This window comes from Euleptes europaea, chromosome 1, assembly GCF_029931775.1.
Source record: "Euleptes europaea isolate rEulEur1 chromosome 1, rEulEur1.hap1, whole genome shotgun sequence".
NCBI lineage: Eukaryota > Metazoa > Chordata > Lepidosauria > Squamata > Sphaerodactylidae > Euleptes > Euleptes europaea.
Window position 1 is genome coordinate 1816124 of NC_079312.1, and position 27921 is coordinate 1844044.

Below are 27921 nucleotides of genomic sequence, written 5' to 3' on the forward strand. Positions count from 1 at the left end.
TCGACTTGCGCCGCCAATCGGATCCATTCCTCGACCGTTTGTGGGTTGCCCAGTGTCAAACATCCGTCCAACACTTCCCACCGCAGTCCTTCGCGGAAGTGTTGGACCTTGGTGGCTTCACTCCACTCTCTTATTTTGCAAGAGAGGGACTGAAACTCCTGGGCATAATCCATTACAGAGCGAGCCCCGTTTTAAATTGTGCATGGCAATCTTGGCCCTCTCCCCCCGGTGAGGGTCTTCAAAACGGCGTTGCAGGGCCCCCAAGAATGCATTCAGTGAGTGTAGAATCCGGGGTTCGGATTCTGTCGCCGTGGCTGCCCACTCTACCGCCTCTCTCTTTAGCAGGCTGATGGTGTATCGGACCCGGGCTTCCTCTGAAGGAAAAGTACCTCCTTGGTCTTCCATGAACCCGGTCAGCTGGAGCAAGAAGTGGGGCAGCTGGGCGCAGGACCCGTCGAAAGACACCTTCAGACCCCGGGTTGCAGGCCGCCTAGGTGGGATGGGTGGGGGTGTTCTTGTGCTGACGGGCGTTTGAAGGTCTCTCACCGCTCCCAATACAGCTTCTGTAGCAGTCTCTGACATGATCATGGTATCTTATGAACATGTGCAGAATTAATTCCATATAAAACTTAAACACACATACACATACAGAGGTTTGTGTAATGTATAATGAAAGTCTGTGTCATGCTGACAGGCAACTCTGTGTCATGCTGACAGGCTAGTTCAAGGTTAGCTCTAATCAAAGCTAACTACTAAAGTTACTCTGGCTTGCCCTTGAAGGGGCAGCGTAAAAGCCTTAGCTGCCAGATGTCAGAATCTTAATCTACTAAGAGTGCATTAATAGTTGGAAGTGTGCTTAAAAATAATTCTCTCAACATAAGGATAATATGCTTCCTTGCTCTACTGTAATCTTGCAGCAGAGAATGCAGCAGAGAAAGCGGCAGAATATAAACCTGCTAAACTTATGTAAACAAAACAGTTTGTAAAGTGACAATGTCAGCTAAAATTATGTTTCATGAGTTATATAGTTAAACGTTGTGCTACAGGTTTCTAAGTAGTCTCATTTAATGCGTATAGTCCTAACGAAGAGGATGGTATAGAAATTAAATATGTAACTTGATCATGAAACTCAGAAATAAGGATTTATACTTTAGGCACAGAGGACTGAAAGGAAAGGATGTCCATATTTGGGCAATAAGATATCAGAAGACAGGAAAAGAAACCACCAAAGCTCCTGGTTTTGGATACGAAAGGGAATAAAATTATCCTTTCAAGGGCTAAGGAAGAAAAGTTCCTGAGGGGAAAGGAATAATCTTCACTCTTAATGGGTCTAGAAATAGTATAAATACCAGCCACAGTCCAGCTTGCATTTTAGAGTCCTATGGCTGGCAGACTGCAGCTGTCTGGCGTAGTACCTCCATCTCAAAAGGCTTGAGATGTAAAACATTGAAACTCTGATCCTTGCGTGGACAGAAGTTCTCAGATATCTTGAAATATCAAGATCTGGATATTTCAACATATCTTACTTACAGTCTTCTTGTGAGACTGCTCTATTCCTAGAAGAGGATAGAGACCCTTAGAATTCCTATTCTTTGAATGGGAATCTAAGTGCAGAGATCTTTCCATGTATTGGAACACTGAGAGTCCATCAGATTTATGGATTCTTACAAACTAAGCCTATTTGGCTTACCAATGCTAAGAAGCATCCTGAACACAGGGATAATAGCTAGACCTCTGAGATTGTGTCAGAACGTCCTCTACTTAACAGAGGGACTTCTGAACCTCCTCAGAGCAAGAGACCAGAGAAGGGAAAGGAGATTCTCTGTACTCTGTGAGATATGCACGATGCACATACACAGATGACACAGCAAGGTATAGTGTGTCTGCTGTACAGAAATGTTATGATGTTTTGAATGATTTAAGTTAGGATGTTTCTAACCAAATCTTTCTCTAAAGAATTAACCATATTTTGACAGGATTTCTGTAACCTTATATTCTGAATGAAGGTGCATTGCACTAAGGATACTTTATGAGTATATTCTGACTAAGATACTCCTTTATGGAGGCATAGAGAATGTGAATGATTACTTGCTACATAAACATGTTTAAGACTAATGATGTCTATCCTTATATGATATTTTAAGGCTTTTGCAACCGAAAAGCATATATTGTATAATGTAAATAAATGTGTTTTTTATATATACTTCTACTCTTGTCCATTATTATAAATTTACTGGCGTATTCAAGAGATGTCCTAGAAGCAATAACAAGTTTCTAGGAACAGTTGATTCCGGTCTAGTGGTGTCTCGCTGAATAAGATAACTCCATTTCTTAGTAAATGGTACATTCTAAGAGTGTAGGCACTTAACGGCCCGAACCGCGACACTTCCATGTCCCTCTGGAGGGTTCGCAGCTCTCGCCTGAAGATCCCGGTTCTGGGAAGTCAACGCCTGGTTCCGCTCCCGCAGTAGGGCTTCCTCCTCCCTGGTACCGAGGGCTGGGATACCAGGGGCATGGATGGTCGAGGGGTCGTCCCATCGGTCAGTCATCACCCATACCCGGCTCTGCTCCTCTCTCCCTCCGTACATGGGGGTCAGTGGCCCTCGGTAAAAGCAGTCGGAGTCCGTCACCGTCCGTCGGTTGGTCCCGATCCACCTCTGCGACTCGGTGGGCGTAGGTCCGGAGGTCCGGGCCGGCCTCTCGGGGGGAAAACCGGCGCGCTCGGTCGGGTGCCGCCCCGGAGCTGCTTCTCCCCAGCCCTCCTCAGCGAGGGGGGTTGCCCCTGGCCAGTATTTCTGGCAAAGATCTTCATCAGCAAGGAACGGGTTAGTGGACCGTGCTGACATTCTGTTCAAAACTATTTCGATAGTACAAAAATAATAAAGAAGAGGGGATGCTAGCCTACTGTCAGGCCTCAGCAAGTCGATGTGTTCCTGGCAATAACTTTCCTCCAGACGATGCAGCGAGTTAAAAGTTTATTTCAGAAGAACAGCGATTTCAGCAGGTCAAAAGACTTAAGGCTAGCATACAGGTATGGGGGAATATTGAAACATATATAGGGTGGATACAATGGGGTTGATTGGATTATTGGAAACAAAGACACAATACCAAAGCTAACTACCGGTAAAGACTTGAGCAAAAGTATTCAGAGTTAAATGCGTGCGTTAAGTGGCTGATCTTCCCGGGCTCCCAGTATTGTTCTGCGGGACCCGGTATCAGATCAGCCATTACCGGGGCGGGTCTCCATTGAGCTGCAGATCTTGGGCAGGAGACCAGGTGCAAACGGGGAGGGACGGGGTGCAAAAGGACTCCATTTTGTCCGTGGGGGAAACCATCTTGTTTTTATCCGGGACCGGCGGAGAGCCTCTCTGACAGATATGGAGGAATTTAAAATAACATGGTCAAAGGCCCCGCATATTGGGATAAACTGGCAAGAATGAACTTTGTTAACATAGTAAATGTTATAGATATAATTTTGTAATATTTTCTATATACTATTAAAAAAGAATAATTTAAAACCGTTAAGACACTTCTCCGGAAGTCCATTAATGTGGTGGTGGGACACTATTTTAGGGGGGTGATGGGATTCTAGGGTACTATGAATATTGTAATTTTACGGTATTATGAACTTTTAATAATATGTATGTACCCTTTTGTATTGTTTATTCTTTTGTGTGGTTTTTTTGCTTTTTGTTATGTTTTATGATATTAAAAAATTATTAAAAAAAAGAAAAAAGGAAGAAAATTAAAATACACCTTAAAGGGACATGAAAGCCTTCTGCATCAGAAAGACTTGGTTTCCAATCTACCAATTTATACAGCTCCTCACCTGGGTGCATTCTTTGATGGGAAGTAAGGGCTGATTTCCGATGGAAGGTCTTTCCGCATTCCTCGCAATCATATGGTTTCTCTCCTGAGGGAATTTGAATCTTGGAAATAATACTCCTGTTTTTAATGAAGGTCTTTCCAAAGGCCTCACTTTTATTGTCGATTTCCCTGGAGCGGAATGTCTGGTTAGCACGGAGGCCTTTGTTCCTTCTTGTTTTGGTTGACCTTTCTTCTTGGACTGGGATTTCATGCAAAACCCCTACTTGGAATGGAATGGGCTTATCCCTATTCTTGTCTGCGTGGCTTCCCTCCTGCTTCTGGGGTCCACCTCTGTCGATCAGGTTTCCTTTGGAATCGTTATTCTTGGTTTTTCCCAAAGAGAACCCCTGGAATCCCCTAACAGTCTCTTCTACATGTGCTTCTGCAATAAAGAAAGACGTCCCATCAGCATCTACTGAAGAAGTCAAACCACCCATCACACATTGTTCACTTATGAGTTTGCATTTCTTTGATCAGACCTTCTTTTCCCCCAACTCAACTGCTGGTCATACCTTATTCCCAGCCAGACCTCCCAGGAGAGCAGTTATTATATTCTGCCTATTCCTTCCCTCCTCCTACTCCTCATATGTACTTTTTCTCCTTAAAGTGGCAAAGAATTGTTCCCCCCTTTGTTCAAATTTGACTTGTTGTGCAGCTCTATTGTTTTTCTGCTATTGATTATTAAATAGAAGACAATAAGAAGAGAAAGCTTTTATGCTTTACTTTCTTCTACCCTAGAGTCTCAAAGAGGCTTACAAATAAAATTCCTTTACCCTCTAAACAACAGGCATCTTGAGGTAGGTAGGGCTGAGAAAGTTCTGAGAGAACAATGACTGGCCCAAGGCCACCCAGCTGGCTTCATGGGGAAGAGTGGAGAATCAAATCCTTTTCTCCAGATTCCACTCTTAACCAATACACCAAGCTGTCTCTCCGCAAGAAGATAGAGACAGAGAGAGATGGTTCTTACATGGGGAAGGAACCTGGTCAGGATTAAAGCCCACAATCCCAACCAGTGTAAGGGGCATGGCTGCATTCCAGATCACAGTCAGAGCGGATGACGATAATCCCATCTGGTGGACTAGTGTGTTGGTAACTGAGGAATTAGGATGGGGGCCCCTTCCAGAGTCTTCCTGTGGGCCTCTCAGCCCTGCATTGGCCCTGCATTGGTCTTAGGCCAGGACACCCTATCTGGCTTGGGAGACGGCCACAACACTGGCCTCTGTTGCCCCTGGGCCAGCCAGGACAATCGGGTCACTCTACCCGGCCATGATGAATATTGCTTTCACTGCCACCCCACCACCTCGAGGCTCCCAAAAGGGATCAAGTAACAAAGCAGGCCTCAAAACAAGGTATTGCTGTTTAAGATTTTGATTCACACATCAACCCAATGGCACAATCCTAATGGAAGCAATTTGCACCTTTGACATCTTACCCAGAAATGCCACGCTCCCGTGGTTCTCCAGCATGACTTCCTTGTAGAGAGCTCTTTGGCTTGGATCCAGCAGGGCCCACTCTGCCTCATTGAAATACACGGTGACCTCCTCAAAGATAACTGGAGACTGAAAGAAAAAGCAGATTCCTTCGTCAGACATCATGCAAGGTGGATCTGCAACTGGTTGCACCCAAAGAGTGTTAGTTAATGGTTCCTCATCCACTTGGAGAGAAGTGACTAGTGGAGTTCCTCAAGGATCTGTGCTGGGCCCTGTGTTGTTCAACATCTTTATAAATGATTTGGATGAAGGAATAGAGGAGATGCTTATTAAATTTGCAGATGATACTAAATTGGGAGGGGTAGCAAATACGGTAGAAGACAAAGCCAAGATGCAGGATGATCTTGACAGGCTGGAGAAGTGGGCTAGAACTAATAAAATGCACTTCAACAAAGACAAATGTACAGTTCTGCATTTAGGTAGGAAAAATAAAATGCATATTTATAGGATGGGGGAGACTTGTCTGAGCAGTAGTGTGTGTGAAAAGGATCTCGGGGTCTTAGTAGACCAAACACTGAACATGAGTCAGCAGTGTGATGCGGTAGCTAAAAAGGCAAATGCAGTCTTGGGCTGCATCAACAGAAGTATAGTGTCCAGATCACGCGAAGTGATGGTATCGCTTTACTCCGCTCTGGTTAGACCTCAACTAGAGTACTGTGTTCAGTTTTGGGCACCACAATTTAAGAAAGATGTAGACAAGCTGGGACGTGTCCAGAGGATGGTGAGGGGTCTGGAGACCAAGTCCTCTGAGGAAAGGCTGAAGGAGCTGGATATGTTTAGCCTGAAGAGGAGAAGACTGAGAGGGGATATGATCACCATGTTCAAGTACTTGAGGGGCTGTCATATAGAGGATGGTGCCGAGTTGTTTTCTGTTGCCCAAGAAGGTCGGACCGGAACCAACGGGTTGAAATTAAATCAAAAGAGTTTCCATCTAGACCACTGGTTCCCAACCAGGGGTCCGTGGACCCCCAGGGGTCCGCGAGAACTAAATTAAGGTCCGCAAAACAAAGTTATAAACCCATAATAAATTAATATTTTCAATTAAAAGTTCTCTATTATAAAAATATATATTAAAATATTATTCTAAGTTTAATGTTTAACTAACAGTTATGATTAAAGTTTATTTTCAAATTCCCTGAATTTTTATTTTGAACCTTGGGGTCCCTGCACCGAACAAAAAAGTCCTAGTGGTCCCTGGTCAATAAAAGGTTGGGAACCACTGATCTAGACATTAGGAAGAATTTTCTAACAGAGCAGTTCCTCAGTGGAACAGGCTTCCTCGGGAGGTGGTAAGCTCTCCTTCCCTGGAGGTTTTTAAGAAGATGTTCGATGGCCATCTGTCAGCAATGCGGATTCTGTGACCTTGGGCGGATGATGAGAGGGAGGGCATCTTGGCCATTTTCTGGTCACTAGGGGTGTGGGGGAGAAGTAGTTGTGAATTTCCTGCACTGTGCAGGGGGTTGGACTTGATGACCCTGGTGGTCCCTTCCAACTCTATGATTCTATTCTATGATTCAAGGCAGAGGCAACTCTCTGGAAGAGGGCATTCTGAGAGGGTGCAGGATGGAGAGCTTGGCCTGTATAAAAGGAGTGGCGTTCAGAGCCTCTTGTCTGGGCCTCTTAACAACAACTGTAGAAAAAACCACACCGGAAAAAGGAGGGGGGACCTAGCCCCCCCCCCGGGTCATCTCGCCTACCCAGTCTGGACACTCAGCAGCTGTCTCCACACTTCTGCAAAGAGGACGGATCAACACCCTCTCTTCGCTGCCTGCAAGGGAGAGAAAAGTGGAAGAAAGGAAGAAGGCCTTGACTTCTTGTTTTGTTTTCTTGTGTGAAGCATGCTTCATGCCTCCCTTTCCCCAGGGTGTGAAACCTTGCCCTATCTATACCCAAGTGTTATTGGTAACACTTTGTAGAAAGATGTGGGAGAGGTGGAAGAGAAGCACAAGGAACCAAAGAGCCCCCCTGGGTACTCAAGAAGCTGCTGACATGTTTCAGACTTCTCTGATACTTGAAATCTGTTCTGTGAATGGTGGAGATCAAAAACACAACAGCAGCTCTGCTGGATCAGACCAAAGGCCTCCATGAATTTGTCTAATCCCCTTTTCTTGGCATCACAATTAGTGAACGCTGAGTGCCACAAGTTGCACGGAGGACCGTTTCTCTCTTTTTCCTGACTAGAACTCTCTACCCATCAAATTCACCGGGTGCCTCAATCCCATCCAGGCACAGTGAGTCCTTACCGCATGAGAGGGCATCAAGGGCACACTCCTGGGACTGGGCCCACTGCCCTTCCTCTGAAGGGGCTCTTTCCGTCTCACAGAACTTAGCTTCCATCTTCAGGGATGGTCCCCAACTCTGAAACAGCAGTGAGAGATACGGGTAAGAGATGGAATGGAAGACACCAAGGAATGGATCCTGCCCCATTCCCAGACTCTGCACCTTTCTATCAGGACCAGCTAGGGTTTTCCTCCGACCCTGTGGAATTACCTGAATGGACAAGGAATTCCCTAGAAGAAGTGGCTGCTGAATCAGGTTGTTAAACCTAAACCTTCCATTCGGATGATTAACACTTGGACAAATATTGGGCGGAGAAACTTTAGGGTAATGTCAGATATTGTTGCTTGAATTGGAATACCTGGAAAGAAAAGCCCTCACCTGTTCTGCCTGACTCTTCTCTTCTGCCTGACTCAGGAGGAAACCTTCGGCCAGGGCCACCGCTTGGGAACTGGTCTCCGGCCTGCAACCTCTTATCCAGCGCCGCATTTCTTGGGGCAGGATGGTCAGGAACTGCTCCAGGATCACAAGGTCCAGGATTTGCTTCTTGGTGTGTTTCTCTGGCTTCAGCCATTGTTTGGAAAGTAAATGGAGTTGGCTGCAGACTTCTCGGGGCCCATCAGCCTCCCAATAGCGGAACTGCCGGAAGCGTTGGCAATATACTTCTGAGTTCAGGGGCTCCTGATTCCGGATCTCTGGCACAGCTCTCTCCCAGGATTCGATACCACTCCCAGCCTGGATAGGCAGGGGACCTTTCCTTGCTCTCTTGGAAGGTCCAGGTCCTTCCGGATCCTGCCCTTCCATCTCCTTCCCCTTCTATCGAGTCACTTCCGACTGTGAAAAGGTCCCTTTACTCACTTGGCTATGAAAAGAGGATTCTCCCTGCGGGGAAGGAGGGAGAGACAGATAGCAGCGTGACAGAAGGAAACAAAAGAGAATGGAGACCCACGATGGATCAGAACGAAAGTGCCACTTGTCGTTTGTAATATCATGTTGTTATGTGACATACCAAGCTTTTTTAGAGATGCCTGTTAGGTTCTCTGGGAAAGTTAAGTGTCCCTGGCTCTTTAAAGATGCTACAAGCTTGTGTCTGATTACTTTTCATCAATCCGTCCTCACGGTTTTGGGGATGAGAAGAAAATTCAGGCTATTTAAGCAAGCTCACCTGAAGCAATCCAAAGCAGGCCCACCCATAATCCTCCTATTCAATAGGGCTCATTCCCAGCAAAATGGTTTTAGGGCTGCACTGAACATCTGTGTTCCTGCAGCATCTTCCCTGTTCCTCTACACAACATGCCAGCGAGACCACTCCCTATTACTCCTTTGTGATTCTGCCCTATCGGAGAGAGTCGCCATCACCTGCTCGGGGGATTCCTGGACTTTTTGGGACCGAGCCTTGAGGGGACTTCAGCTTCTCCTAGACTCTGTAGTGTATATTGTAAGGTCCGATTTCCGAAGCTACCCTTTTCTATAGGGGAACTGAACTCGGAGGTCTGGAAATCAGCTGCTGTAATCCCAGGAGAACTCCAGGCCCCACCTGGAACTCAGGATCCCTCTTATTGAACTTTGTGTGTGTGTGTGTGGGGGTCACTTTTCTCCCTAGAGTGGCAGGGTCAGCATCTTGGTTTGGCCGCCTTCTCTGCTCCCAGAGGCTTTTGAGGGTATAAAAATGACCATTTTAAAGTTGGGGGTCCAAGAAAGGGCACCTCTTATATCATTAATTATACTTGAAGATCAGAAGGCGGAAACCCCCAAGCTGGGGGTGGGGGTGGAAGAGGGCATTTCTGGGGAGGGGGAGGAATTTTGTCTCACCATGTCCACCCTCCCAACTCTAAGGTCACCCCCAGCCAAATGTAGCTTCTACTTAAATCAAAGAAGGATATCAAAGAATTTGTTTTTTTTCCCAATGAAAGAACTGAGGGAGTAGTGGAGCTGCCCTAAAATACTAATGTGCAGCTTTATTAAAAAGCCGGAGTCCTTCTGAGGGGGGCGACCGGCAGCTTCAGGCCGTCCAACCACTCTGGGAAGGTTCATATAACATCCATTGCAAAGATTCACAACCACCACCACCACCACAATACAGACTAATAGGCAATGAATAACATTAACACAACTCCCCTTCCAGTAATCAGTATAAGAAATTCTCATACCTAGAATTTTCATGTGCAGTTTTATAATAGAAATCAAATCAATACATAAAAATAAGTTTAAAGGGCTGAAGTCTTTCTGAGTTAAGCTACCTGCAACTTTAGGCCCTCCAATCGCTCTGGGAAGATTGCGCCTTTTCCCCCTTGTGAAGTACCCAGTTTGTTAGCCCCCCCCCCAGTGGACTCGGGGTTACACAAGGAGCATAGGGGTCTCTGCCCCCTTTTCCACAAAGCATCTTTGGTGTTTATGTGTGTGGAGAGTCAGCCTCTTGAATGGGGAGTTGAGGTCAGGGGAGTTGAGGCACTGTCTCCGTGCCCCTTACTGTGCCCATTAAACAATGCTCAACTGATTTCCATCTTCCATAGCTCCTGGAGCGTGAGAAGCATGCTCAGGCCTCACTGCTGGGGTGCTTTGGGGTGGGGGAGGATCCTTTTCTTTCAATTCCCAAACTCTTCTGCATACCTAGGTAGCTGCCCTCCCCCCAATCCACACCCTGCTTGGGTGCCCTACACAGAGAAAATGGACGAAAAAGATTATAGAAATTTTAAATAAAACAGAAGGCATGTCCGATCTTGTTATATGGGACGCCAGCAAAGCTTTTATAAGAGGGAAAATGATATACCTGAATTCCAAAAAGAAAAAAGAAAGACAGAAGAAAATCAAAGAATTACAAGATCAACTAAGAAAATTGGAAAAGAAACTCCAAATTAAGCCGGATAAAACTACCCTACATGACATTAAGATGACTAAGCACCAAATAGAGTTGCTAGAAACAGAAGAAATCAAAATAAAAGTCAAATATGCCAAGCAAAGATTTTTTGAAAGAGCAAATAAACCAGGTCGCTTCCTAGCCAACCAGCTTCGACAACAAGAGAAGAAAAGGAAGATAACAGGTGCTAAAGTTAACGGGATAACTTATAACAAACAAGAAGAAATTGAAAAAATATTTGTGGAGTACTACAAGCAACTTTATTCTAAAGATGACTTGCGAGAACAAGGACTTTCAACCTATTTAGCAGACGCACAACTACCCAAACTATCAACAGAAGAACAAGAGATTCTTAATCAGAAGATAACAACCCAAGAAATTGTAGACGCCATCAATAATCTAAAATTAGATAAAGCACCAGGTCCGGATGGCCTAACACCACAATATTATAAGTTGTTAGAACAACAACTAATTCCGGTTCTACTTTCTCTTTACAACGAGGTAATTGAATACGACAAGATTCCTTCGTCATGGCAGGAAGCACATATTTCTTTAATTCCAAAAGAAGCTGCAGATCAATATCTCCCCCAAGCTTATAGACCAATATCGTTACTGAATATTGACTACAAAATTTTTGTTTCCATAATCACCAAAAGATTTCAAAAATACATCAGAGACTTGGTACACCCAGATCAAACAGGTTTTATTCCTAAAAGACTAATGAGAGACAATGTTAGACTGGTTCTTAGTGCAATAAAATATGCAAAGTCAAAATCATTAAAAACTGCAATGATATTCTTAGACGCAGAAAAAGCATTTGATAACGTTTCTTGGCACTTTATCGCTAAAACACTACAACAAATGGACTGTGGAGAAACTCTACTTAAAGTTTTTAACACGATATATTCGGTGCAAAGAGCTCGTTTATTGATCAATGGTCAGCTGTCAACAGAATTAAACATTACAAAAGGTACAAGACAAGGATGTCCTCTTTCTCCATTTTTATTTGACTTATCTATGGAGGTCCTCTCTAATCATATAAGAAATGATCCAAAAATCAAAGGTTTAACAATAGGAAATGAAGAACACAAAATCAAAAGCTATGCAGATGATGTAGTCCTAATTTGTCAAAATCCTGAACAAACACTCCCACATGTTTATAATCATCTCACCGAATATGCAAAGTACTCCGGTTACAAACTCAACAAAACGAAGACGAAGATTCTGACTTTTAATTTAACAGCAGACGAGGACAAGCATATTGAGGATATCATTGGATGTCGAATTACTAAGGAATCAGTGAAATATTTGGGTGTCAACATATCCTCACAAAACAACACACTTCTAAGGTCAAATTACCTGAAAATATGGGGAGAAATAGAAAAAGATCTGAGCCTATGGTCAAAAATGAACATTTCATGGACAGGAAGGATATCAACGATAAAGATGAATGTTCTTCCTAGACTAAATTTTTTATTTCAATTTTTGCCGATTGACATCCCTGACAGGACATTAGAAAACTGGCAAAAACAAGTCAACAGATTTGTTTGGAATGGCAAAAAACCGAGAGTCAGATTTAAAGTACTTCAAGACGAAAAGAGGAGGACTGGCATTGCCTAACTTTAAATTATACTACCATGCCGCCTGCCTAACTTGGATAACTGAATGGATAAAGCATCCTAAAAGCCGGCATGTCACTCCAGAGCGGGCAGACTTGGGACAAGGTTTCCATAAAGTTTTGTGGGATTCTAAATCAAAAATCCAAAAAGATAAAGTACTAGAAGATTGCGATGTTAAAACAGCGTTACTGAAAGTGTGGAAAAGATACAAAAAGAGAATAAGTCCCTCCCCGCCCTCCATAATGTCACCTATAGAAGCATATCATGATAATGTCAAACTGAAACCGGGTGTTCACTTTACTTACAATGAAATGATAGAGCCCACGGGAGAAATCAAGACTATGATTAAACTTCAAGAAAAATTTCAAAAGTTGAACTGGCTGACATATCTACAATTGAGGTCCAATTTGCAAAAAGATTGCTTATACCCACAACCATTTCATGAATTAACAGAATTTGAGCAGTTAGTATCCAAAAATGAATCACACGTCTTAGGAAAAATATACAAGCTTCTCCTGAAATATGATACAGAAGAAGAACAAGTGAAAACAAATATGATAAAGTGGATGCAAAATTTTGGAGAAATGATCAACATGGACCTATGGGAAAAACTTTGTCTTTCCGAATTGAAATATACTGTCTGTCAAGAAGTGAAAGAAAATTGGTATAAAACCTTCTACAGATGGTACCTGACCCCTAATATGCTTTCCCAGATGACAACTCCAGGGAAAAAAGGTGCATGTTGGAAATGTCAAGAGTCAGACGGCTCTTACTTTCATGTATGGTGGACGTGCCCAAAACTACAACTATATTGGAAAAGAATTCATCGGGAATTACAGACAATCTTAGATGCGAAGTTTACATTTGATCCAAAATTTTATCTACTCAGCATAGTGCCGTCAAATTTACCTTTGAAATTGCATGATGTCTTCAAATATGCTACAACAGCTGCCAGAACAACATTAGCAAGAACCTGGAAACAACCTCACATACCTGAAATCGATGACTGGAAAGAAAAACTTCTGGAATATGCAACTATGGCCAAAATGACTTTTGAATTAAACCCCAAACTTAGTGAATCTACTGAGCAATTTGATGAGAAGTGGGCATCTTTTTATACTGATATGAAATGCTGCTAATTTAAACGAACTAAGTTCAAACATTACTACAAATTCTGTACCATATCCTTTTATTTTAACCACTGCCAAGCAGAAAACGAACGTTTAAAACATTAGAAAGCAGTTTGATGTAAATTTGACAAACCAAAGATACTCTGTAATTATGTACTATCATATATCATTTAACAAGACTGTATTGTTTTTATAATGATAACATTTACCCTTCCCTTTTTTTTCCTGTACCCTCTATAATATAAATAAAATAATAATAATTAAAAAAAAAGATTATAGAAATACCACACCTCAGTTGCAGTTGTGTGTAAAAGAATTTCAAGGGATCCTCATTAAATCATACGATTTTTGCACTGAAAGAAAAGAAAACCACTGTCATGTTGTAGATCACGTCTTAGTCCACAGGCAGCACCACAAAAATCCCACACCCACTGCCGCGTGGTGCTGCCACGGCACAAAGATGAAATTCCCAACAAAGCAGGAATCCTCGTGGATCCTTTTGTGTCAGGCCATACTAAAACCATCCACCCATCAGGCATCCACCGCTTAAGTGGCCCTGCCACGGCACCAAAACATGGCTAAGAACACAAGGAAAGCCCTGCCGGATCAGACCCAGGAGGCCCAGCAAGTCCAGCAGTCTGTTCCCACTCAGTGGCCCACCAGGTGCCCCCAAACAGCAGCAGCACCATCCTGCCTGCGCTCCGCAGCACCTGAGACATCCGGCCTGCCCCTCTGATGCTGGCTGGAGAGAACAGGTGTTCATACCTAGTCTCCGTCTGGACTAGGAGCCATGAATAGCCTCATCCTCCCTTCTGGATGGGGCAGGAAACCTGCCCCCCCCCCACACGCTCATGTGCCTCTCTGGGACTGTGGACACCCTTTAGTTTAACCACTCGGGGGGTATCCTGTCCTCCTGCCCCCCACCCCCAATCCGAGACAGGAAATAAACTGGTGGTTATTCCGATGAGGGTCAACGATGGGGAAAAGCTGCAACCGGCTGGAAGGGGCCAGAGCAAAAGCCTTAAATAAAAAACGGGGCTGCAGAAAGCAGGGGCAGGCATTAAAGACCCCAAACCTCCCAAACCCCCCCCCCCAAACAACATTTTGGAAACCACACCGTGGAAACGGCCTGCCTCTGCTGACCCTTTCCCGGCCAAAATGCCTCCGCAGCAGCCCTGCAGAGGACCTGTCTGGGGGTCTCACTCCAAACACCCCCGCCCCCCCCATCCAGCCCCCTCTCCCCCTGCCTTTCCCTGACTCACGACCCCCCCTCCCAGGACTCACCATCCCCCCCCCAGCTGATGACCCACCCAGGCCCTCCGCCCCTCCTCCCTGCAAACCTGGACCCCTCGCAAAGGCCTCTGCGATGCAAGGAAGGGGGCTGCATCTCTCTCCCCCCCCCCAGCCTCATGCAGAGAGGGGGGAGGACAGAGGAGAGCCCGACGGAGCAGCCCCCCCCCCCGGCTTTTGGGTGTGGTGGCATCGCTCCCTCCCCCGGATTGGGGCCCGCCTCCCTGCATTTCCCACCCACCTTCCAGCCCCGGGACCCCCCCGGACTCAGTGGGGAGGAGGAGGAGCTGCTGCTGCTGCTTTTCCAGGGGTCAGAACCACAAAGGCCTCTCTAAGATGTTAGACTCGCTGCCCTTCATTTCTGTGGGGCGGGGACAGCCAGCAGGGGAGACCCCCCCCCGCCCAAGCCTCGCCCCCTTCCACCGGGGATGCAAAGCCCAGACCCCCCCCTTTCTCCCTGCATTTGCATTTGCTGGGGGAGGGGGAAGGGCAGGGGGAGACCGGGAAGGAATTGCTGGGGGCGACCAGAGACGTTGGAGGAAGGGGAAGGGGAAGGAGCCCCCCCCCAGCCCCGAATTACCTCCAGCAAGAGGAGATGTTGCCCTTCTCTCTCCCCCCCCCCAAACCCCACCTTATGCAAGATCCAGCTCACCTGTCCCCCCCCCCCGCACAGATTCCCTGGGCTTCTTAGATCCCCAGAGGTGGGGGGGGGGGCTGGCAGCAGAGGCCCCTTGCTGCTTCAGGACTTTACTCTCTCCTGCCAAGGGGAAGCCCCTTCCCCCCACGTTAGACCCAGCCAGAGATGGTCTGGTGGAAACAGAGCTGAGACCCTAGCCAGCTCCAGGGGGACGCCTGGTCCGTTTAGGGATCATTTGAAATCCAGCTGCCACTGTTAATGTTGACCAGGAAAGGCCGAGACAATATTTCAGCGGATGCTACTTGAAGGGAGATTGTGAGTGTCTTAACAGCTGCTACACACACACACATTGAAGGACTAGACAGGGAATTGTGGGTGGTTGCCTGTCCATCTGCACACCTGTCAGGATTTCAGTACCTCGTAGCATTCCAGTAACATAAACTCCACTTCAGACGTAACAGAAAGTTTAAAGTTTATTTCAGCAAAGCTTACGAGATCCGCATCCTTGAAATATCCAACGGCAGAATGACCAGAGAAAGACAAATACAGCATATATAGAACATACAAAGAATTAATTACAAGTAAACTTTGAAATGCAAGAACAACAAGTTTCTTTGAAGCTTCCACAAGGTGTTATAAATGACACTAGGAAGATCGATCTCAGATTTACAACGGGAAGGCTTTGAAGTGGAGGTGTTACAGTTTCCAGTCTCTGTCCCTTTTTCCCAGGGGAACAGAAGGGGGGGGGGAAGAGAACAGAGTTTACTCATCCCGGGTCTGACTGGGTACCCTCACTGACAACACCCTCCCCAAGGTTTTTGTAGACAATGCGATAAAATGGGGGTGACCAAAATAAGAGAATAAGGCACTAAAATCAGAATAACGCAGCGTCATGGCAAATCTCATTTTTTGCTATTGGGGGGGGGGGCATCAGAAGGCAACTCTGCCCATTTGCTGGCCAAACACCAGTTAAAGCAAAATATTGTCGAAGGCTTTCACGGTCAGAGTTCATTGGTTCTTGTAGGTTATCCAGGCTGTGTGACCGTGGTCTTGGTATTTTCTTTCCTGACATTTCGCCAGCAGAACGTCAGGAAAGAAAATACCAAGACCACGGTCACACAGCCCGGATAACCTACAAGAACCAACCAGTTAAAGCCTTTCAGTGTCTTTAAAACCCTCAGCAGGAACCCAAGAGGGCCGACCAGGATGGACACGTCTGCCTATTCCTGCTAGCTAGCATGACAGGCTTGAAGAAGAGTTCTGTGGCACCTGAAAGCCTGCATGCTCCTGAACAGAGCAAATAAAATCTGTGATGTTGCCTCTGACAAGGTTTTCACGACTGCTTCTTAACCATCAGCCTGGAGTCACCTTTCTCGGGTATGGCCACCTGCCGGGTTTTATTTGGTTTTGATTCTGTATCGCTGATGGCTGCTGCCTCTGGCCATGAAGGGCTCGAATGGTCCTGATAAGGTTGCCAGCCTCCAGGTGGTACAGGGATACGGCCCGTTTCAAATTTCTTCAATTCAATCCTTCATCAGTCCCCTAAAACGTCTAATAAGCTCAATTTAAATAATTTTTGACTGCAGTTGTTGTATCCCGACGAGGAACATGGTGACTATCCTGTATTTCTATCTGCATTCACAAATTATTTAAATTGAGCTTATTTGACTGTTTAGGGGACTGATGGATTGAACTGAAGAAATTTGAAACGGCCGTATCCCCAAACCATCCATTTAAGCAACGTTACATTGACTACATGACTTTGAAGATATAACTATTAGAATCTCTTGGACTTTGCAGATTGCATTGTATAGCTATAGGGTTGTATTGTATACATTGTTGTTGTCTTGATATAGTTCACTTTTTGGTAGCTTTTCAATAGAATAATTTTTGCCCTTTGTAAAATTGTTGTGTCGCTCCTGTGCTTATTTTCTACCTGTTCAGTATTAGTACAGTGGTCGGTGTCCTCTTTTTCTACCACCAAACTCCAGGTGGTGGCTGGAGATCTCCTGCTGTTACAACTGATCCCCGGGTGATTTCAGTTCACCTGGGAAAAATGGCTGCCTTGGAAGGTGGACTCTATGGCATTATGCCCTGCTGAGGTCCCTCCCCTCCCCCAAACCCCACCCTCTTCTGGCTCCAACCCCAAAGTCTCCAGGTATTGCCCAACCCGGATCTGGACACCCTAGGGCCTGATGAGGATTCCTTGGGAAGCATCTGAGACTGTCTCTGCTTGATCTGGAAAAGTGTGGTGGGAAGCACAGTGCACAATAGGGAAGAAATCCAACAGATGCAGCCCCACCACTGGGAAAGCTGGCCCTCCTGAATTTCTGCCTCTCCTGCCTGTGTTCCTATCGCGGAAGACAGCGGGTTATCAGTTGGTCCAAAAAACCCGCCACCAGACTCCAGCTACTAAAAAAGTGCTTAGTTTATTTTTGCAGTGTATAATACAACACTCACTCCCGGCAATAGCTTCCGAACAATGAGCTTCACTTTCTGTTTAGTTTTATACATTTCCACCCCCAGATATTAATTAGGCCACCTGCTGTTACACCCACAGCGTTACATCAGCCTACTAGCCATATCTGGTTTAATCCAGTTCATTCTGCTGCTTCCAGGCCCTTTCAGCCTCTTACATCAGACCAGATCCTTCTGATCTGACAGTTCCTTGACAGCTTTACTGATCAGCTGTCTGTCACAATATTATAACAGGCTTGTATTTCTGACATCCAGGGGCCCAGCATGGAAGAAGAAAAGAGCCACCCTCCACCCCATCGCTGTGAAAAGGGCATGGCTACAGAAGTAGGAAATCCCTCCCCAGCTCTGCCGGGACACAGAGAGGCAGCCTGAGTGGCGGTTTGGACTGCGCGCTGCCATGGAGACGCTCCGGTTTAGTAGAGCTTTGGTGTCTCTGTTGCGTGCTTTTTGCAGAGTGCCAGGCGCTGCCCTGTCCAAGAAATCAGGAGAGTGTGAAGAAAAGGCCCTGTCCCCTTCGGACACCAGAGGGCGCTGCTGCGACGTCACAGTGTGTAGCTCCTTTCAGAAATGAATGCTATTTTTTACAAAAAAAATTGCCAGGGTCGAACCATAGAAGCCTTTTTCCTGCAGGAACTCCGAGAGGGTGGGGGGATTTTGGCTTAGTCTGAGTGGGAGTTGCTAAGAGGTTCAGCAGAGACGGATCATCCTGTGGATCATCCTGTGAAGGGAGCTGCAATTTGGGGTGGGGGAAGAGAGGCAGTTATGGGGACAGACGAGCACAAGAGGGGACTTTGTGGCTGCTCCAATTATTCCAACCCTTTGGGTCTGGTTGAGGTCTTGAGACCTTCCCCCAGGAACTGGGGCCTCTGCTTTGGAAGCGCGATCCCTCTTGTGGTGTTTCATCTCATAGAATCATAGAGTTGGAAGGGACCACCAGGCTCATCTAGTCCAACCCCCTGCACAATGCAGGAAATTCTGAACTCATGGTATGGTGACGACACTCTGCATGTGCTCAGAGGGATTTTGTTCACACACCCCGAGACAGTGCCTGAATGGCCATGAATCTGGCATGGGGAAATCTAGCACCAGCTGTCAGGAGCACCGCAAGTCTCCTGCCTCATTCTTTAGTGCCATGGCCCTGATTCAGCTGAGCCCCCTCCCCCATGTCAACTCCCAGTCTTAAAGAAGACAGCTGGGGATCGGGACACTTCGACCCTGAGAATGGTTTCCTGCCTGTGGATGTTGCTGCCCTCAGGCCTTCTGTGATGGACTCAATAAACTTTCCTTTCTCATTTCTCAGAAGGCATCTGATGCTTTTTCTGCCAGCACAGAAAGCAGAGAGAGGGGAACTATGCAGTGGAGAAGGGGGGCCCGACAAGGGAGATTTTTTTCGTTGGTTCTTGTAGGTTATCCGGGCTGTGTGACCATGGTGTTGGTATTTTCTTTCCTGATGTTTCGCCAGCAGCTGGGGAGGCATCTTCAGAAGAGTAACACTGAAGGACAGTGTCTCTCAGTGTCAAGTGTGTAGGAAGAGTAATATATAGTCAGAAGGGGGTTGGGTTTGAGCTGAGTTATTGTCCTGCAAAGTATTAAAGGTAATGTGCTAATCATTGTCCCGTATCAAGATAATGTCCTAAGGATAAAACGAATAAAAGTGATGGAGTCATATGCCAATATAACTTTGCATCTGCAAGGATTACGATAGCTAAATCCTAGAAGCAAATAAATAAACCTCTAATTAAAGACTGGAGAGAGAAATTGCGGATTTATGTGCTGATGGCCAAATTAACAGATTTCCTTTATGGGAAGGATATGGAAGAATTCAAAATGACATGGTCAAAGCCTTCACACATTGGGATAAACTGGCAAAAATGAATGTGGTGGGAATTTTTGGTATTGAACATTAGTTTATATTAAAATTATTAGTTTATATTAACTATTATTAGTTTGTGTTATAAACCAATTAATCTGTAGCTTATTAATCTATAACTTAGAAGCCATTCTAAGTGAAGACCTGACATTTAGCTGACATCAGCTCCAATCAGGACTCTGACATAAAGGGTCATAAGAAATTGCATTGCTAGCAGTTAATCACTCAAAGCACATCAGATGGCCCAAATTTATGTTTATAACACTAAGGTCATTAAAACAGAAAACAAATTATCTGTTCACTTAAGCGAGGAGATTGTTTTGGAACATTGATGGATGGACAGGACAATCAGTTAACAGACCCGGACACTGAAAGAATTATTATGGAACAAGGTATTTCTAAACAATTTTAGTCATGATTTGTGAAAACTCAGTTCCTAAAGATTGTAAGAGGGAGGGGTCATCTGAGACCCTCTCCTGATGATCCAGCTTATAAAAAGGACAGTGCAAATATCCTTTCTTTGTCCTTCCACGGAAAGACCACACACCCTTTGAATGGTTGCCATCTCTCTCTCTCTCTGGAAGTGACCCAGAGGCCTCTGTATCTGTTGTCTGTCAATATGTGTACGTTTGTTAAGTGCTGTCATATATATTCAGTTAAATATTGCTTTCTCCTTTGCTTTATATTCCTTTTGTAAGTTCAATAAAACTGTTTGGTTTACTGCTCATATGGTTTGGATCTCTGTATGCAAGGTCCTTTTCTATCCAGATCTCCCTGGGTTGCTTTTTGGTAAGTGAAGCAGGCAGAGAGGGCCATGCACAACGAACTACAAAGGGGGACAAAAGATTTTCGCCCCACAATGAACTTTACTAATATAGTGAATGAGTTACAGATAAAAGTTTAGAAATTTGAATATATTGTTAAAATGTTTAATTTTAAACTGTTATGACACTTTTCCAGAAGTCTTGGTGATGGGACACTTGTAAGGTGGGTGGTGGGTTTTACATTTTCCCAATATGTCTACAAGAACATTATGGGGAACCTTATCAAAAGCCTTACTGAAATCTAGATAAACTATGTCTACAGCATTTCTCTGATGCAGCAAGGTAGCAACTTTATCAAAAAAGGAGATAAGATTAATCTGACATGACTTGTTCTTGAGAAACCCGTGCTGGCTCTGTAATCAGATCCATCCTTTTTAAATGCTCAAGGACTGACTGATGATTTGTTCAAAAACTTTTCCCAGTATAGAAGTCAAGCTGACGGGTCAGTAGTTACACGGATCCTCCTTTTTCCCCTTCTTGAAGATGGGGACATTTGCTCGCCTCCAGTCTTCTGGCACCTCACCTGTTCTCCAAGAATTCTCAAAAAGAATGGACAGAGGCTCAGAAATTACATCTGCAAGGTCTTTCAATACCCTTGGATGCAATTCATCTGGCCCTGAGGACTTCGTTTCATTTAAAGAAGCTAGGTGTTTGTGCACTACTCCAATGCCAATCTTGGAAGGTTTGGTCAATACATATAAATCAGTATTTTAGGCATAGAAAAATGCCCCTAGGTTTTAGAACCTAAACATTCTAAATTGTAGATTAAGATGAAAATAGCTAAATAATAACAAAAGTTAAAACAGATAAAAGTACTATTTACAAAAGGAACAATATATATATAATATTCTGTTCTGTATGAGGCGAGTTGGAAGTCGGTTTCTGTATTGTTTTATATTTCACTTTTTCTTTCTTTTCTTCACTTTCTTTTTTATATTTTCTAAGATGAAAGTACTGGTATTATTTGCATATATTGGCATATTCTGTAGTATTTTCCCTACTTCAATAAAACTTTTTAATTCTCTTGAAGTAGAGATATGGTTGTTCACAGGCCTTGGAGCTGGAGGGGGGCTATATAAAGGCTGAGTGACATCCTGCCTCTGTGAAGGAAATGTGCTCTGGACATGGAAGGGAGACTCACTCTCTCAAACCTATCCCAAAGATCCGCCCATTGCACATTACACTTTCGATGGGGTGGCCTTCAAAAAAACTAAGAAAAGATTGGGGATCAAATAGGAGTGTCTCAACTGAGGAGGGGACAGGGGCCTGACACTGAGCATTCAAAGAGGTTGTTCCTTTATGTGGGTTCTTAGATGCCTTTGAAGACTGCCACTCTTACAGAATCTCTTTTCACACTTTGAGCATTCAAAAGGTTTCTCCCCTGTGTGGGTTCTTACATGACTTTGAACAGTGCCACTGCAACTGAATCTCTTTCCACACTCTGAGCATTGAAAAGGTTTCTTCCCTGTGTGTATTCTTTGATGCTGCTGAAGATTGCCACTGCTAGTAAATCTCTTTCCACACTCTGAGCATTCAAAAGGTTTCTCTCCTGTGTGGGTTCTTACATGACTTTGAAGATTGCCACTGCTATTAAATCTCTTTCCACACTCAGAGCATTCAAAAGGTTTCTCTCCTGTGTGGGTTCTTACATGACTTTGAAGAGTGCCACTCCTAGTAAATCTCTTTCCACACTCTGAGCATTCAAAAGGTTTCTCTCCTGTGTGGGTTGTTACATGAGTTTGAAGAGTGCCAGTGCTAGTAAATCTCTTTCCACACTCAGAGCATTCAAAAGGTTTCTCCCCTGTGTGGGTTCTTACATGAATTTGAAGATTGCCACTGCTAATAAATCTCTTTCCACACTCTGAGCATTCAAAAGGTTTCTCTCCTGTGTGGGTTCTTAAATGCCTTTGAAGATTGCTATTGAAGGAAAATCTCTTTCCACACTCTGAGCATTGAAAAGGTTTCTTCCCTGTGTGGGTTCTTACATGACTTTGAAGATTGCCACTGACAGTAAATCTCTTTCCACACTCTGAGCATTCAAAAGGTTTCTTCCCTATGTGTATTCTTTGATGCAGCTGAAGAGTGCCACTGCGACTGAATCTCTTTCCACACTCTGAGCATTCAAAAGGTTTCTCCCCTGTGTGGGTTCTTTGATGCCTTTGAAGACTGCCACTGTCACTGAATCTCTTTCCACACTCTGAGCATTCAAAAGGTTTCTCCCCTGTGTGCGTTCTTTGATGCAGCTGAAGAGCGCCACTATGACTGAATCTCTTTCCACACTCTGAGCATTCAAAAGGTCTCTCTCCTGTGTGGGTTCTTACATGATTTTGAAGACTGCTACTGCAACGGAATCTCTTTCCACACTCGGAGCATTCAAAACGTTTCTCTCCTGTGTGGGTTCCTAGATGCCTTTGAAGATTGCCACTCCTAGTAAATCTCTTTCCACACTCTGAACATTCAAAAGGTTTCTCCCCTGTGTGTGTTCTTTGATGCAGCTGAAGAGTGCCACTGCGACTGAATCTCTTTCCACACTCGGAGCATTCAAAAGGTTTCTCTCCTGTGTGGGTTCTTACATGATTTTGAAGAATGCCACTGCAACTGAATCTCTTTCCACACACTGAGCATTCAAAAGGTTTCTCCCCTGTGTGGATTCTTTGATGCACAAGGAGCTGTGATCTGTATCTGAAGTAATTTCCACAAGGAAAGCATTTATGTGCCCCCATTACACTAGGCTTTCGGAAAAGTACATTACCCTTTCTTCCACGAGAGACCATCCTTCCATTCTCCATGCAGATAAATGGCTTTTCTCCTGAATGAATCCTTTGGTGTTGAAAAAGGTCTGATTTCTCTGAGAAAGTCTTGCCACAGTCTGAACAGCTATAAGGTTTATGTGTTATTTGATGTCTAAGGAGCTCTGCTCTGTGAAGGAAGCTCTTGCCACATTCCATGCATTGATGGGTCTTCTTTCCACTGTGTATTTGCAAATGGCTCTCATATTGAGCTTGATCTGAGAAATTCATTCCACACTCTAAGCACTGGCATGCCGCCTGCACCATGTGGACTAGTTTATGGACATCCTGCTCTTGGCCAGGAATGGGTTTATCTCTCTTCTCGACCATGTGACTTTCTTTTTGCCTCTTTAGTTTGCCTTGACTCCCAGAGTTTCCTTTCAAATATTCCTTCTTCACTTTATCTGGCAATAGCTGATGCACCTCTCGATCACATTCATTCCACTGATCATTCCCTGCTGGAATGAAAAGACAGATTCCGTTAGCACCCATGCAAGGAGGTCAGATCACCCACACACAAAACATTTCAGTGGCTTTTCCCTGCTGTACATTGAAGAGTACACTAAAGAGCTTCCGGGTCGGGGAACAGCCGCAGACGTGCGTCGGACCAGCGCTCAGGCTAAAAAGCTGCCGGGGGCAAGAAAAACAGCCCCCCTCTCTGGCAAGCGGTACCCCTCGGAGAAAGAGGGGATGCTGAATTAAGCGCTGCCAGGCACTTCGTCCTCAAAGCGCACTCTGCCGAGAAATTGGCGGAGAACGCTCGGACAGAAGCAGCCGAGAAGCGGGCGCCATTGATTCTACAGGCAGCTGGGAAAACGGCGGAGAAGCCCCGATTCAAAAAATAACAGCAAGTTATTTTTTTCTTTATTTAATTAAAAAAATTTCAGAACTGATGTGTCTGATGGATAGTTAAGTAATAACAGTATTCTGATTACCTGCTATAACTCCACTAATAAGTTCTAAAGTGAAACTTGGCTTTTTGCCAGCTGTGGCGCAGTAAAAATTCCAGCTGCCAGCCACTGACACAACATTCAAAGGTGCAGGGGGAGAAATTTTTTTGCTGGCATGAGATAATTTTGAAAAAAGCGAAGACCTAGAATGGCTCTCTAAGGTCTGGATTATAAAACAAAAAGGACCTTCAGTTTTTAATGCAGATCTCAAGTGGATGTTTTGAACAGTAAAAGTCATCCCCCCCTCTCGCTGTGGATTACAAATTGCAGCCCAACCAGCCTTACCAGCTTAACCAGTCTAACTCTTTTCAATGGGAGAAAGAGGCAAAAAAGGAATATTTTAAAGACTCTAAACAACTGCAACTACAACAGACTTCCCAACAACAAAGGAGAGCTTCTGCCTCTAATATAAGTGTAACTCCAACTACTTCACCCTCTCTAACAGTGACTTCTGTTGCAGTTAAGATGGGACCAAAACCAAAAGTGGAAGACACTCTCAGCTCTCTTCATGACATGATGGTAAAGACACTTCAAGAGGTTGCAGCCATAAGGCAAGAGATTAGTCAAAATACGGTTGCTATTGGTCAAAATACAGTTGCCATATCTGATCAGAAGGACTCAATTACATCTCTGGCTGTACGTCAAGATAAGGTCGAAAATAAGCTGCAAAAATATTCACAGGATCATAAAGACATAAAAAAAAGAGTTGATACTTTGGAATTTTCAGTAGAAGCATCCCAAGAATGAGAGGAAAAGAGAGAGGACCATATTGCATGCAATGTTAGAACTCAAAATAAAAGAAAATTGCATTCGTATATGTGGGCTGAAAGAGAAATCTGAAGGAGATTTAAAAGGTTTTTAAAAAACACATCTGGCAGAGTTCTTACAGGAGGTTGAAGAAGTTGTGGAGGGAATGATAATAACAGCTTACAGGATAAATTCTGCTTTTGCAAGTAAAAACAATGTTCCCAGAGACTGTCTAATTCAACTTTTTTCCAGAGCTCATCGTGATCTTATTCTGAGTAAACACTACCAAAACCCACTCATAACAGATGGCACACCAATGAGAATAATAAAGGAAATTCCTGGAAGACTGCTTGGAAAAAGAAAGGACTTTTCTGAGATTGTGGAAAGACTGAAAATCAATGGGATTCAACACAGATGGGAGTTTCCACAAGGTATCTCTTTTTTCTTCAAAGCCAAAAGATTCAGAATCACAGATACTGATAAGGCCGAACAATTTTTAAGAAGATATGATAAGGATCTTCCTAAATCATCAAAACAACCTTCACCAAAAGATCTTCCAGAAGAGGCCAAAGCGGCAGAAGCATATGGTGGGGCACAACCAATAGATGTAACAGAAGAGGTTCTGTCAGATGATAAAGATAGTTGAACTGTTTCAGATGAATTTAGAGGGAATGGAAGGGGGGAGGGAGGATGGGTTTAATAAAGATAACGAATAAAGCTGGAAAAAATAACAACAATGAAAGGGAATAATTGAATATTAATATGTTACAGGTATTGTCTTGGAATGTTAATGGTTTGAATTCTCCCAATAAGAGGAGAAAGATATTTCACCATTTACAAAAATCTAAAGCTAATTTTTTTGTCTACAAGAAACACATATTTTACCAAAGGACATGACAAGATTGGAGTATCAAAAACTAGGACAACTTTTTACATCTTGTAATGAAAAGAAAAAATTAATGGAATTGCTATGTATGTCCCTTTGGTAATGGAACCAAAGATTATATATAAAGATAATGAGGGTAGAATCTTGTTGATAGAAATTACATTTGGTTATCAAAAGATACTGTTGGTGGGTATTTATGATCCTAATACAAATCCAAAAATATTTTATAATCAGCTAGCATCAATATTAGCTGAATATGCCACAGAAAAAATGATATGGATGGGGGATTTTAATGGAGTAACAGAACCAAAATTGGATAGGTCTGCTAAGAAAAAGAAGGGGAAAAGTGAGGGGAAATAAAGGGATATACGTATTTTTCATCTAGACAGCTTACTTATTCAAGAATAGATATGCTATGGCTTTCAAAAGGATTAATGAACATATCAGACAATGCGGAGATTTTACCTAGGGTATTATCAGACCATAATGCAATTACAATAAGAGTTAAAATAGGAGATAGAAGAAATAGACCTTGGTCAATAAATGAATTTTTATTAAAAAACAAAAAGATCATAGATAAGTTAAAGACTGATATACAAAATTATTTTATTGACAATGTAGATAAGGGAATATCTGATGAGGTAGTATGGGATGCTGGTAAAGCAGTATTCAGAGGACTCTTGATCCAACAAAATACAAGATGGTTTAAAGAAAAAGAGACTCAAAAGAAAAACATATTAGAAGAAATTAGACAAGGAGACAGACAGCTACAAAAAATACAAGATAAAATACTCAAACAAGAACAGGTAAATAAATTGAAAAGGCTTCAACAACAATATGAATTTTTAATAACCTCAGAAATTGGGGAAAAAAAGTTTAATAGACAAAGATTTTTTGAACATGCTAACAAACCGGGTAAATTGTTAGCCTGGCAGCTTAAACATAAACAAAAAAAATTACCAGTATTGAAAATTAAGAAAGAGGGTAAATTAATAACAAATAAACAAAAAAATATGGAAACATTTGTAGCCTATTATACAAATTTATATAGGGAACACACGGTGTTAAGAGAAGGAAATGGATGTCTATTTGAAACAATTTCAATAGAAAAAAAATCACGAGAAAATAGAGAATTTTTAGATTCCAAGATAACCATGGAAGAACTAAATGTTGGTAAAAGTAAATTAAATAAATCACCAGGCTCAGATGGATTTACAGCATTTAATTATAAAACTTTTAAAGAACAATTATCTCCATTGGTTCCTGTAGGTTATCCGGGCTGTGTAACCGTGGTCTTGGTATTTTCTTTCCTGATGTTTCGCCAGCAGCTGTGGCAGGCATCTTCAGAGGAGTAACACTGAAGGACAGTGTCTCTCAGTGTCAAGTGTGTAGGAAGAGTAATACATAGTCAGAAAAGGGTTGGGTTTGAGCTGAATCATTGTCCTGCAAAAAGTATCAAAGGTAATGTGCTAATCATTGTCTTGTAAGTATCAAGATAATGTGCTAATGAGGGTGTGGCATGTTAATATGGAACCATTGTATCCTGAAGTGATCTGTTAATGTGTGAAATCCAAAGCTAATCTGCTAATCAGCTCAACCCAACCCCTTTCTGACTATATATTACTCTTCCTACACACTTGACACTGAGAGACACTGTCCTTCAGTGTTACTCCTCTGAAGATGCTATCACAGCTGCTGGCGAAACGTCAGGAAAGAAAATACCAAGACCACGATTACACAGCCCGGATAACTTACAAGAACCAAAGCTAGTTTGTTGATTAATGGTATATTATCTTCACAATTAGAAATTAAAAAGGGCACCAGACAAGGTTGCCCTCTATCACCTTTACTGTTTATTGTTTATCAAGGTCCGGGAGCAACCAGAGTCCAGTATAGCAACTACAGTCACTGCATCCCCCCCTTGGGATTCCGTAACACAACGGGTATCAGGAAGGTGTTTCCCTGATCGCTCACCCAGGTTGGGACCGGACTGGTGGGACCGTGCTGGTCCGCTCACAGAAAGCCCTCCTCGTTTTTTGCCGGCAACAAGTCCCTGGAGCAGCAGCAATGAGTGCAGGGAGCGGGTGCTGGGTCGGCGCGCAGAGCAGTCATCCTGCAGTGGGTGGTTGGGCCCTCTGTTCTCCTCAGATCCGGGATACGGGTCGCTCTGCCAGCAGCCGGTCCTGTAGATCCGCTGGGACATTTCGCTG

The 27921-nt window shown here is 43.8% G+C and overlaps 1 protein-coding gene across 1 annotated transcript; it reads right to left on the reverse strand.

Annotated features, from left to right (window-relative positions):
• Positions 1-117: 117 nt before the first annotated feature.
• Positions 118-27914, reverse strand: LOC130493327 (zinc finger protein 791-like). The gene is made up of 9 exons (XM_056867042.1): positions 27686-27914; positions 23393-23586; positions 21679-22996; positions 15585-15613; positions 8493-8516; positions 7601-7715; positions 7055-7125; positions 2421-2795; positions 118-417 (listed from the first exon to the last, which is right to left on the reverse strand). Exons 1-9 carry the CDS (start codon positions 27912-27914, stop codon positions 118-120), a joined length of 2655 nt encoding a protein of 884 aa, XP_056723020.1.
• Between the last annotated feature and the right edge of the window lie 7 nt (positions 27915-27921).

Excerpts from the sequence above, each read along its gene's own strand:
- LOC130493327 (XM_056867042.1), bottom strand. The coding sequence starts at position 27,914 with ATGTCCCAGCGGATCTACAGGACCGGCTGCTGGCAGAGCGACCCGTAT. Across the intron at positions 7,716-8,492 it reads AATCCTCTTTTCATAGCCAA|AGTTGGGGACCATCCCTGAA; the intron begins GTGAGTAAAGGG and ends CTGCTGTTTCAG. Across the intron at positions 418-2,420 it reads CCCAGAACCGGGATCTTCAG|CTGACCGGGTTCATGGAAGA; the intron begins GCGAGAGCTGCG and ends TTCTTGCTCCAG.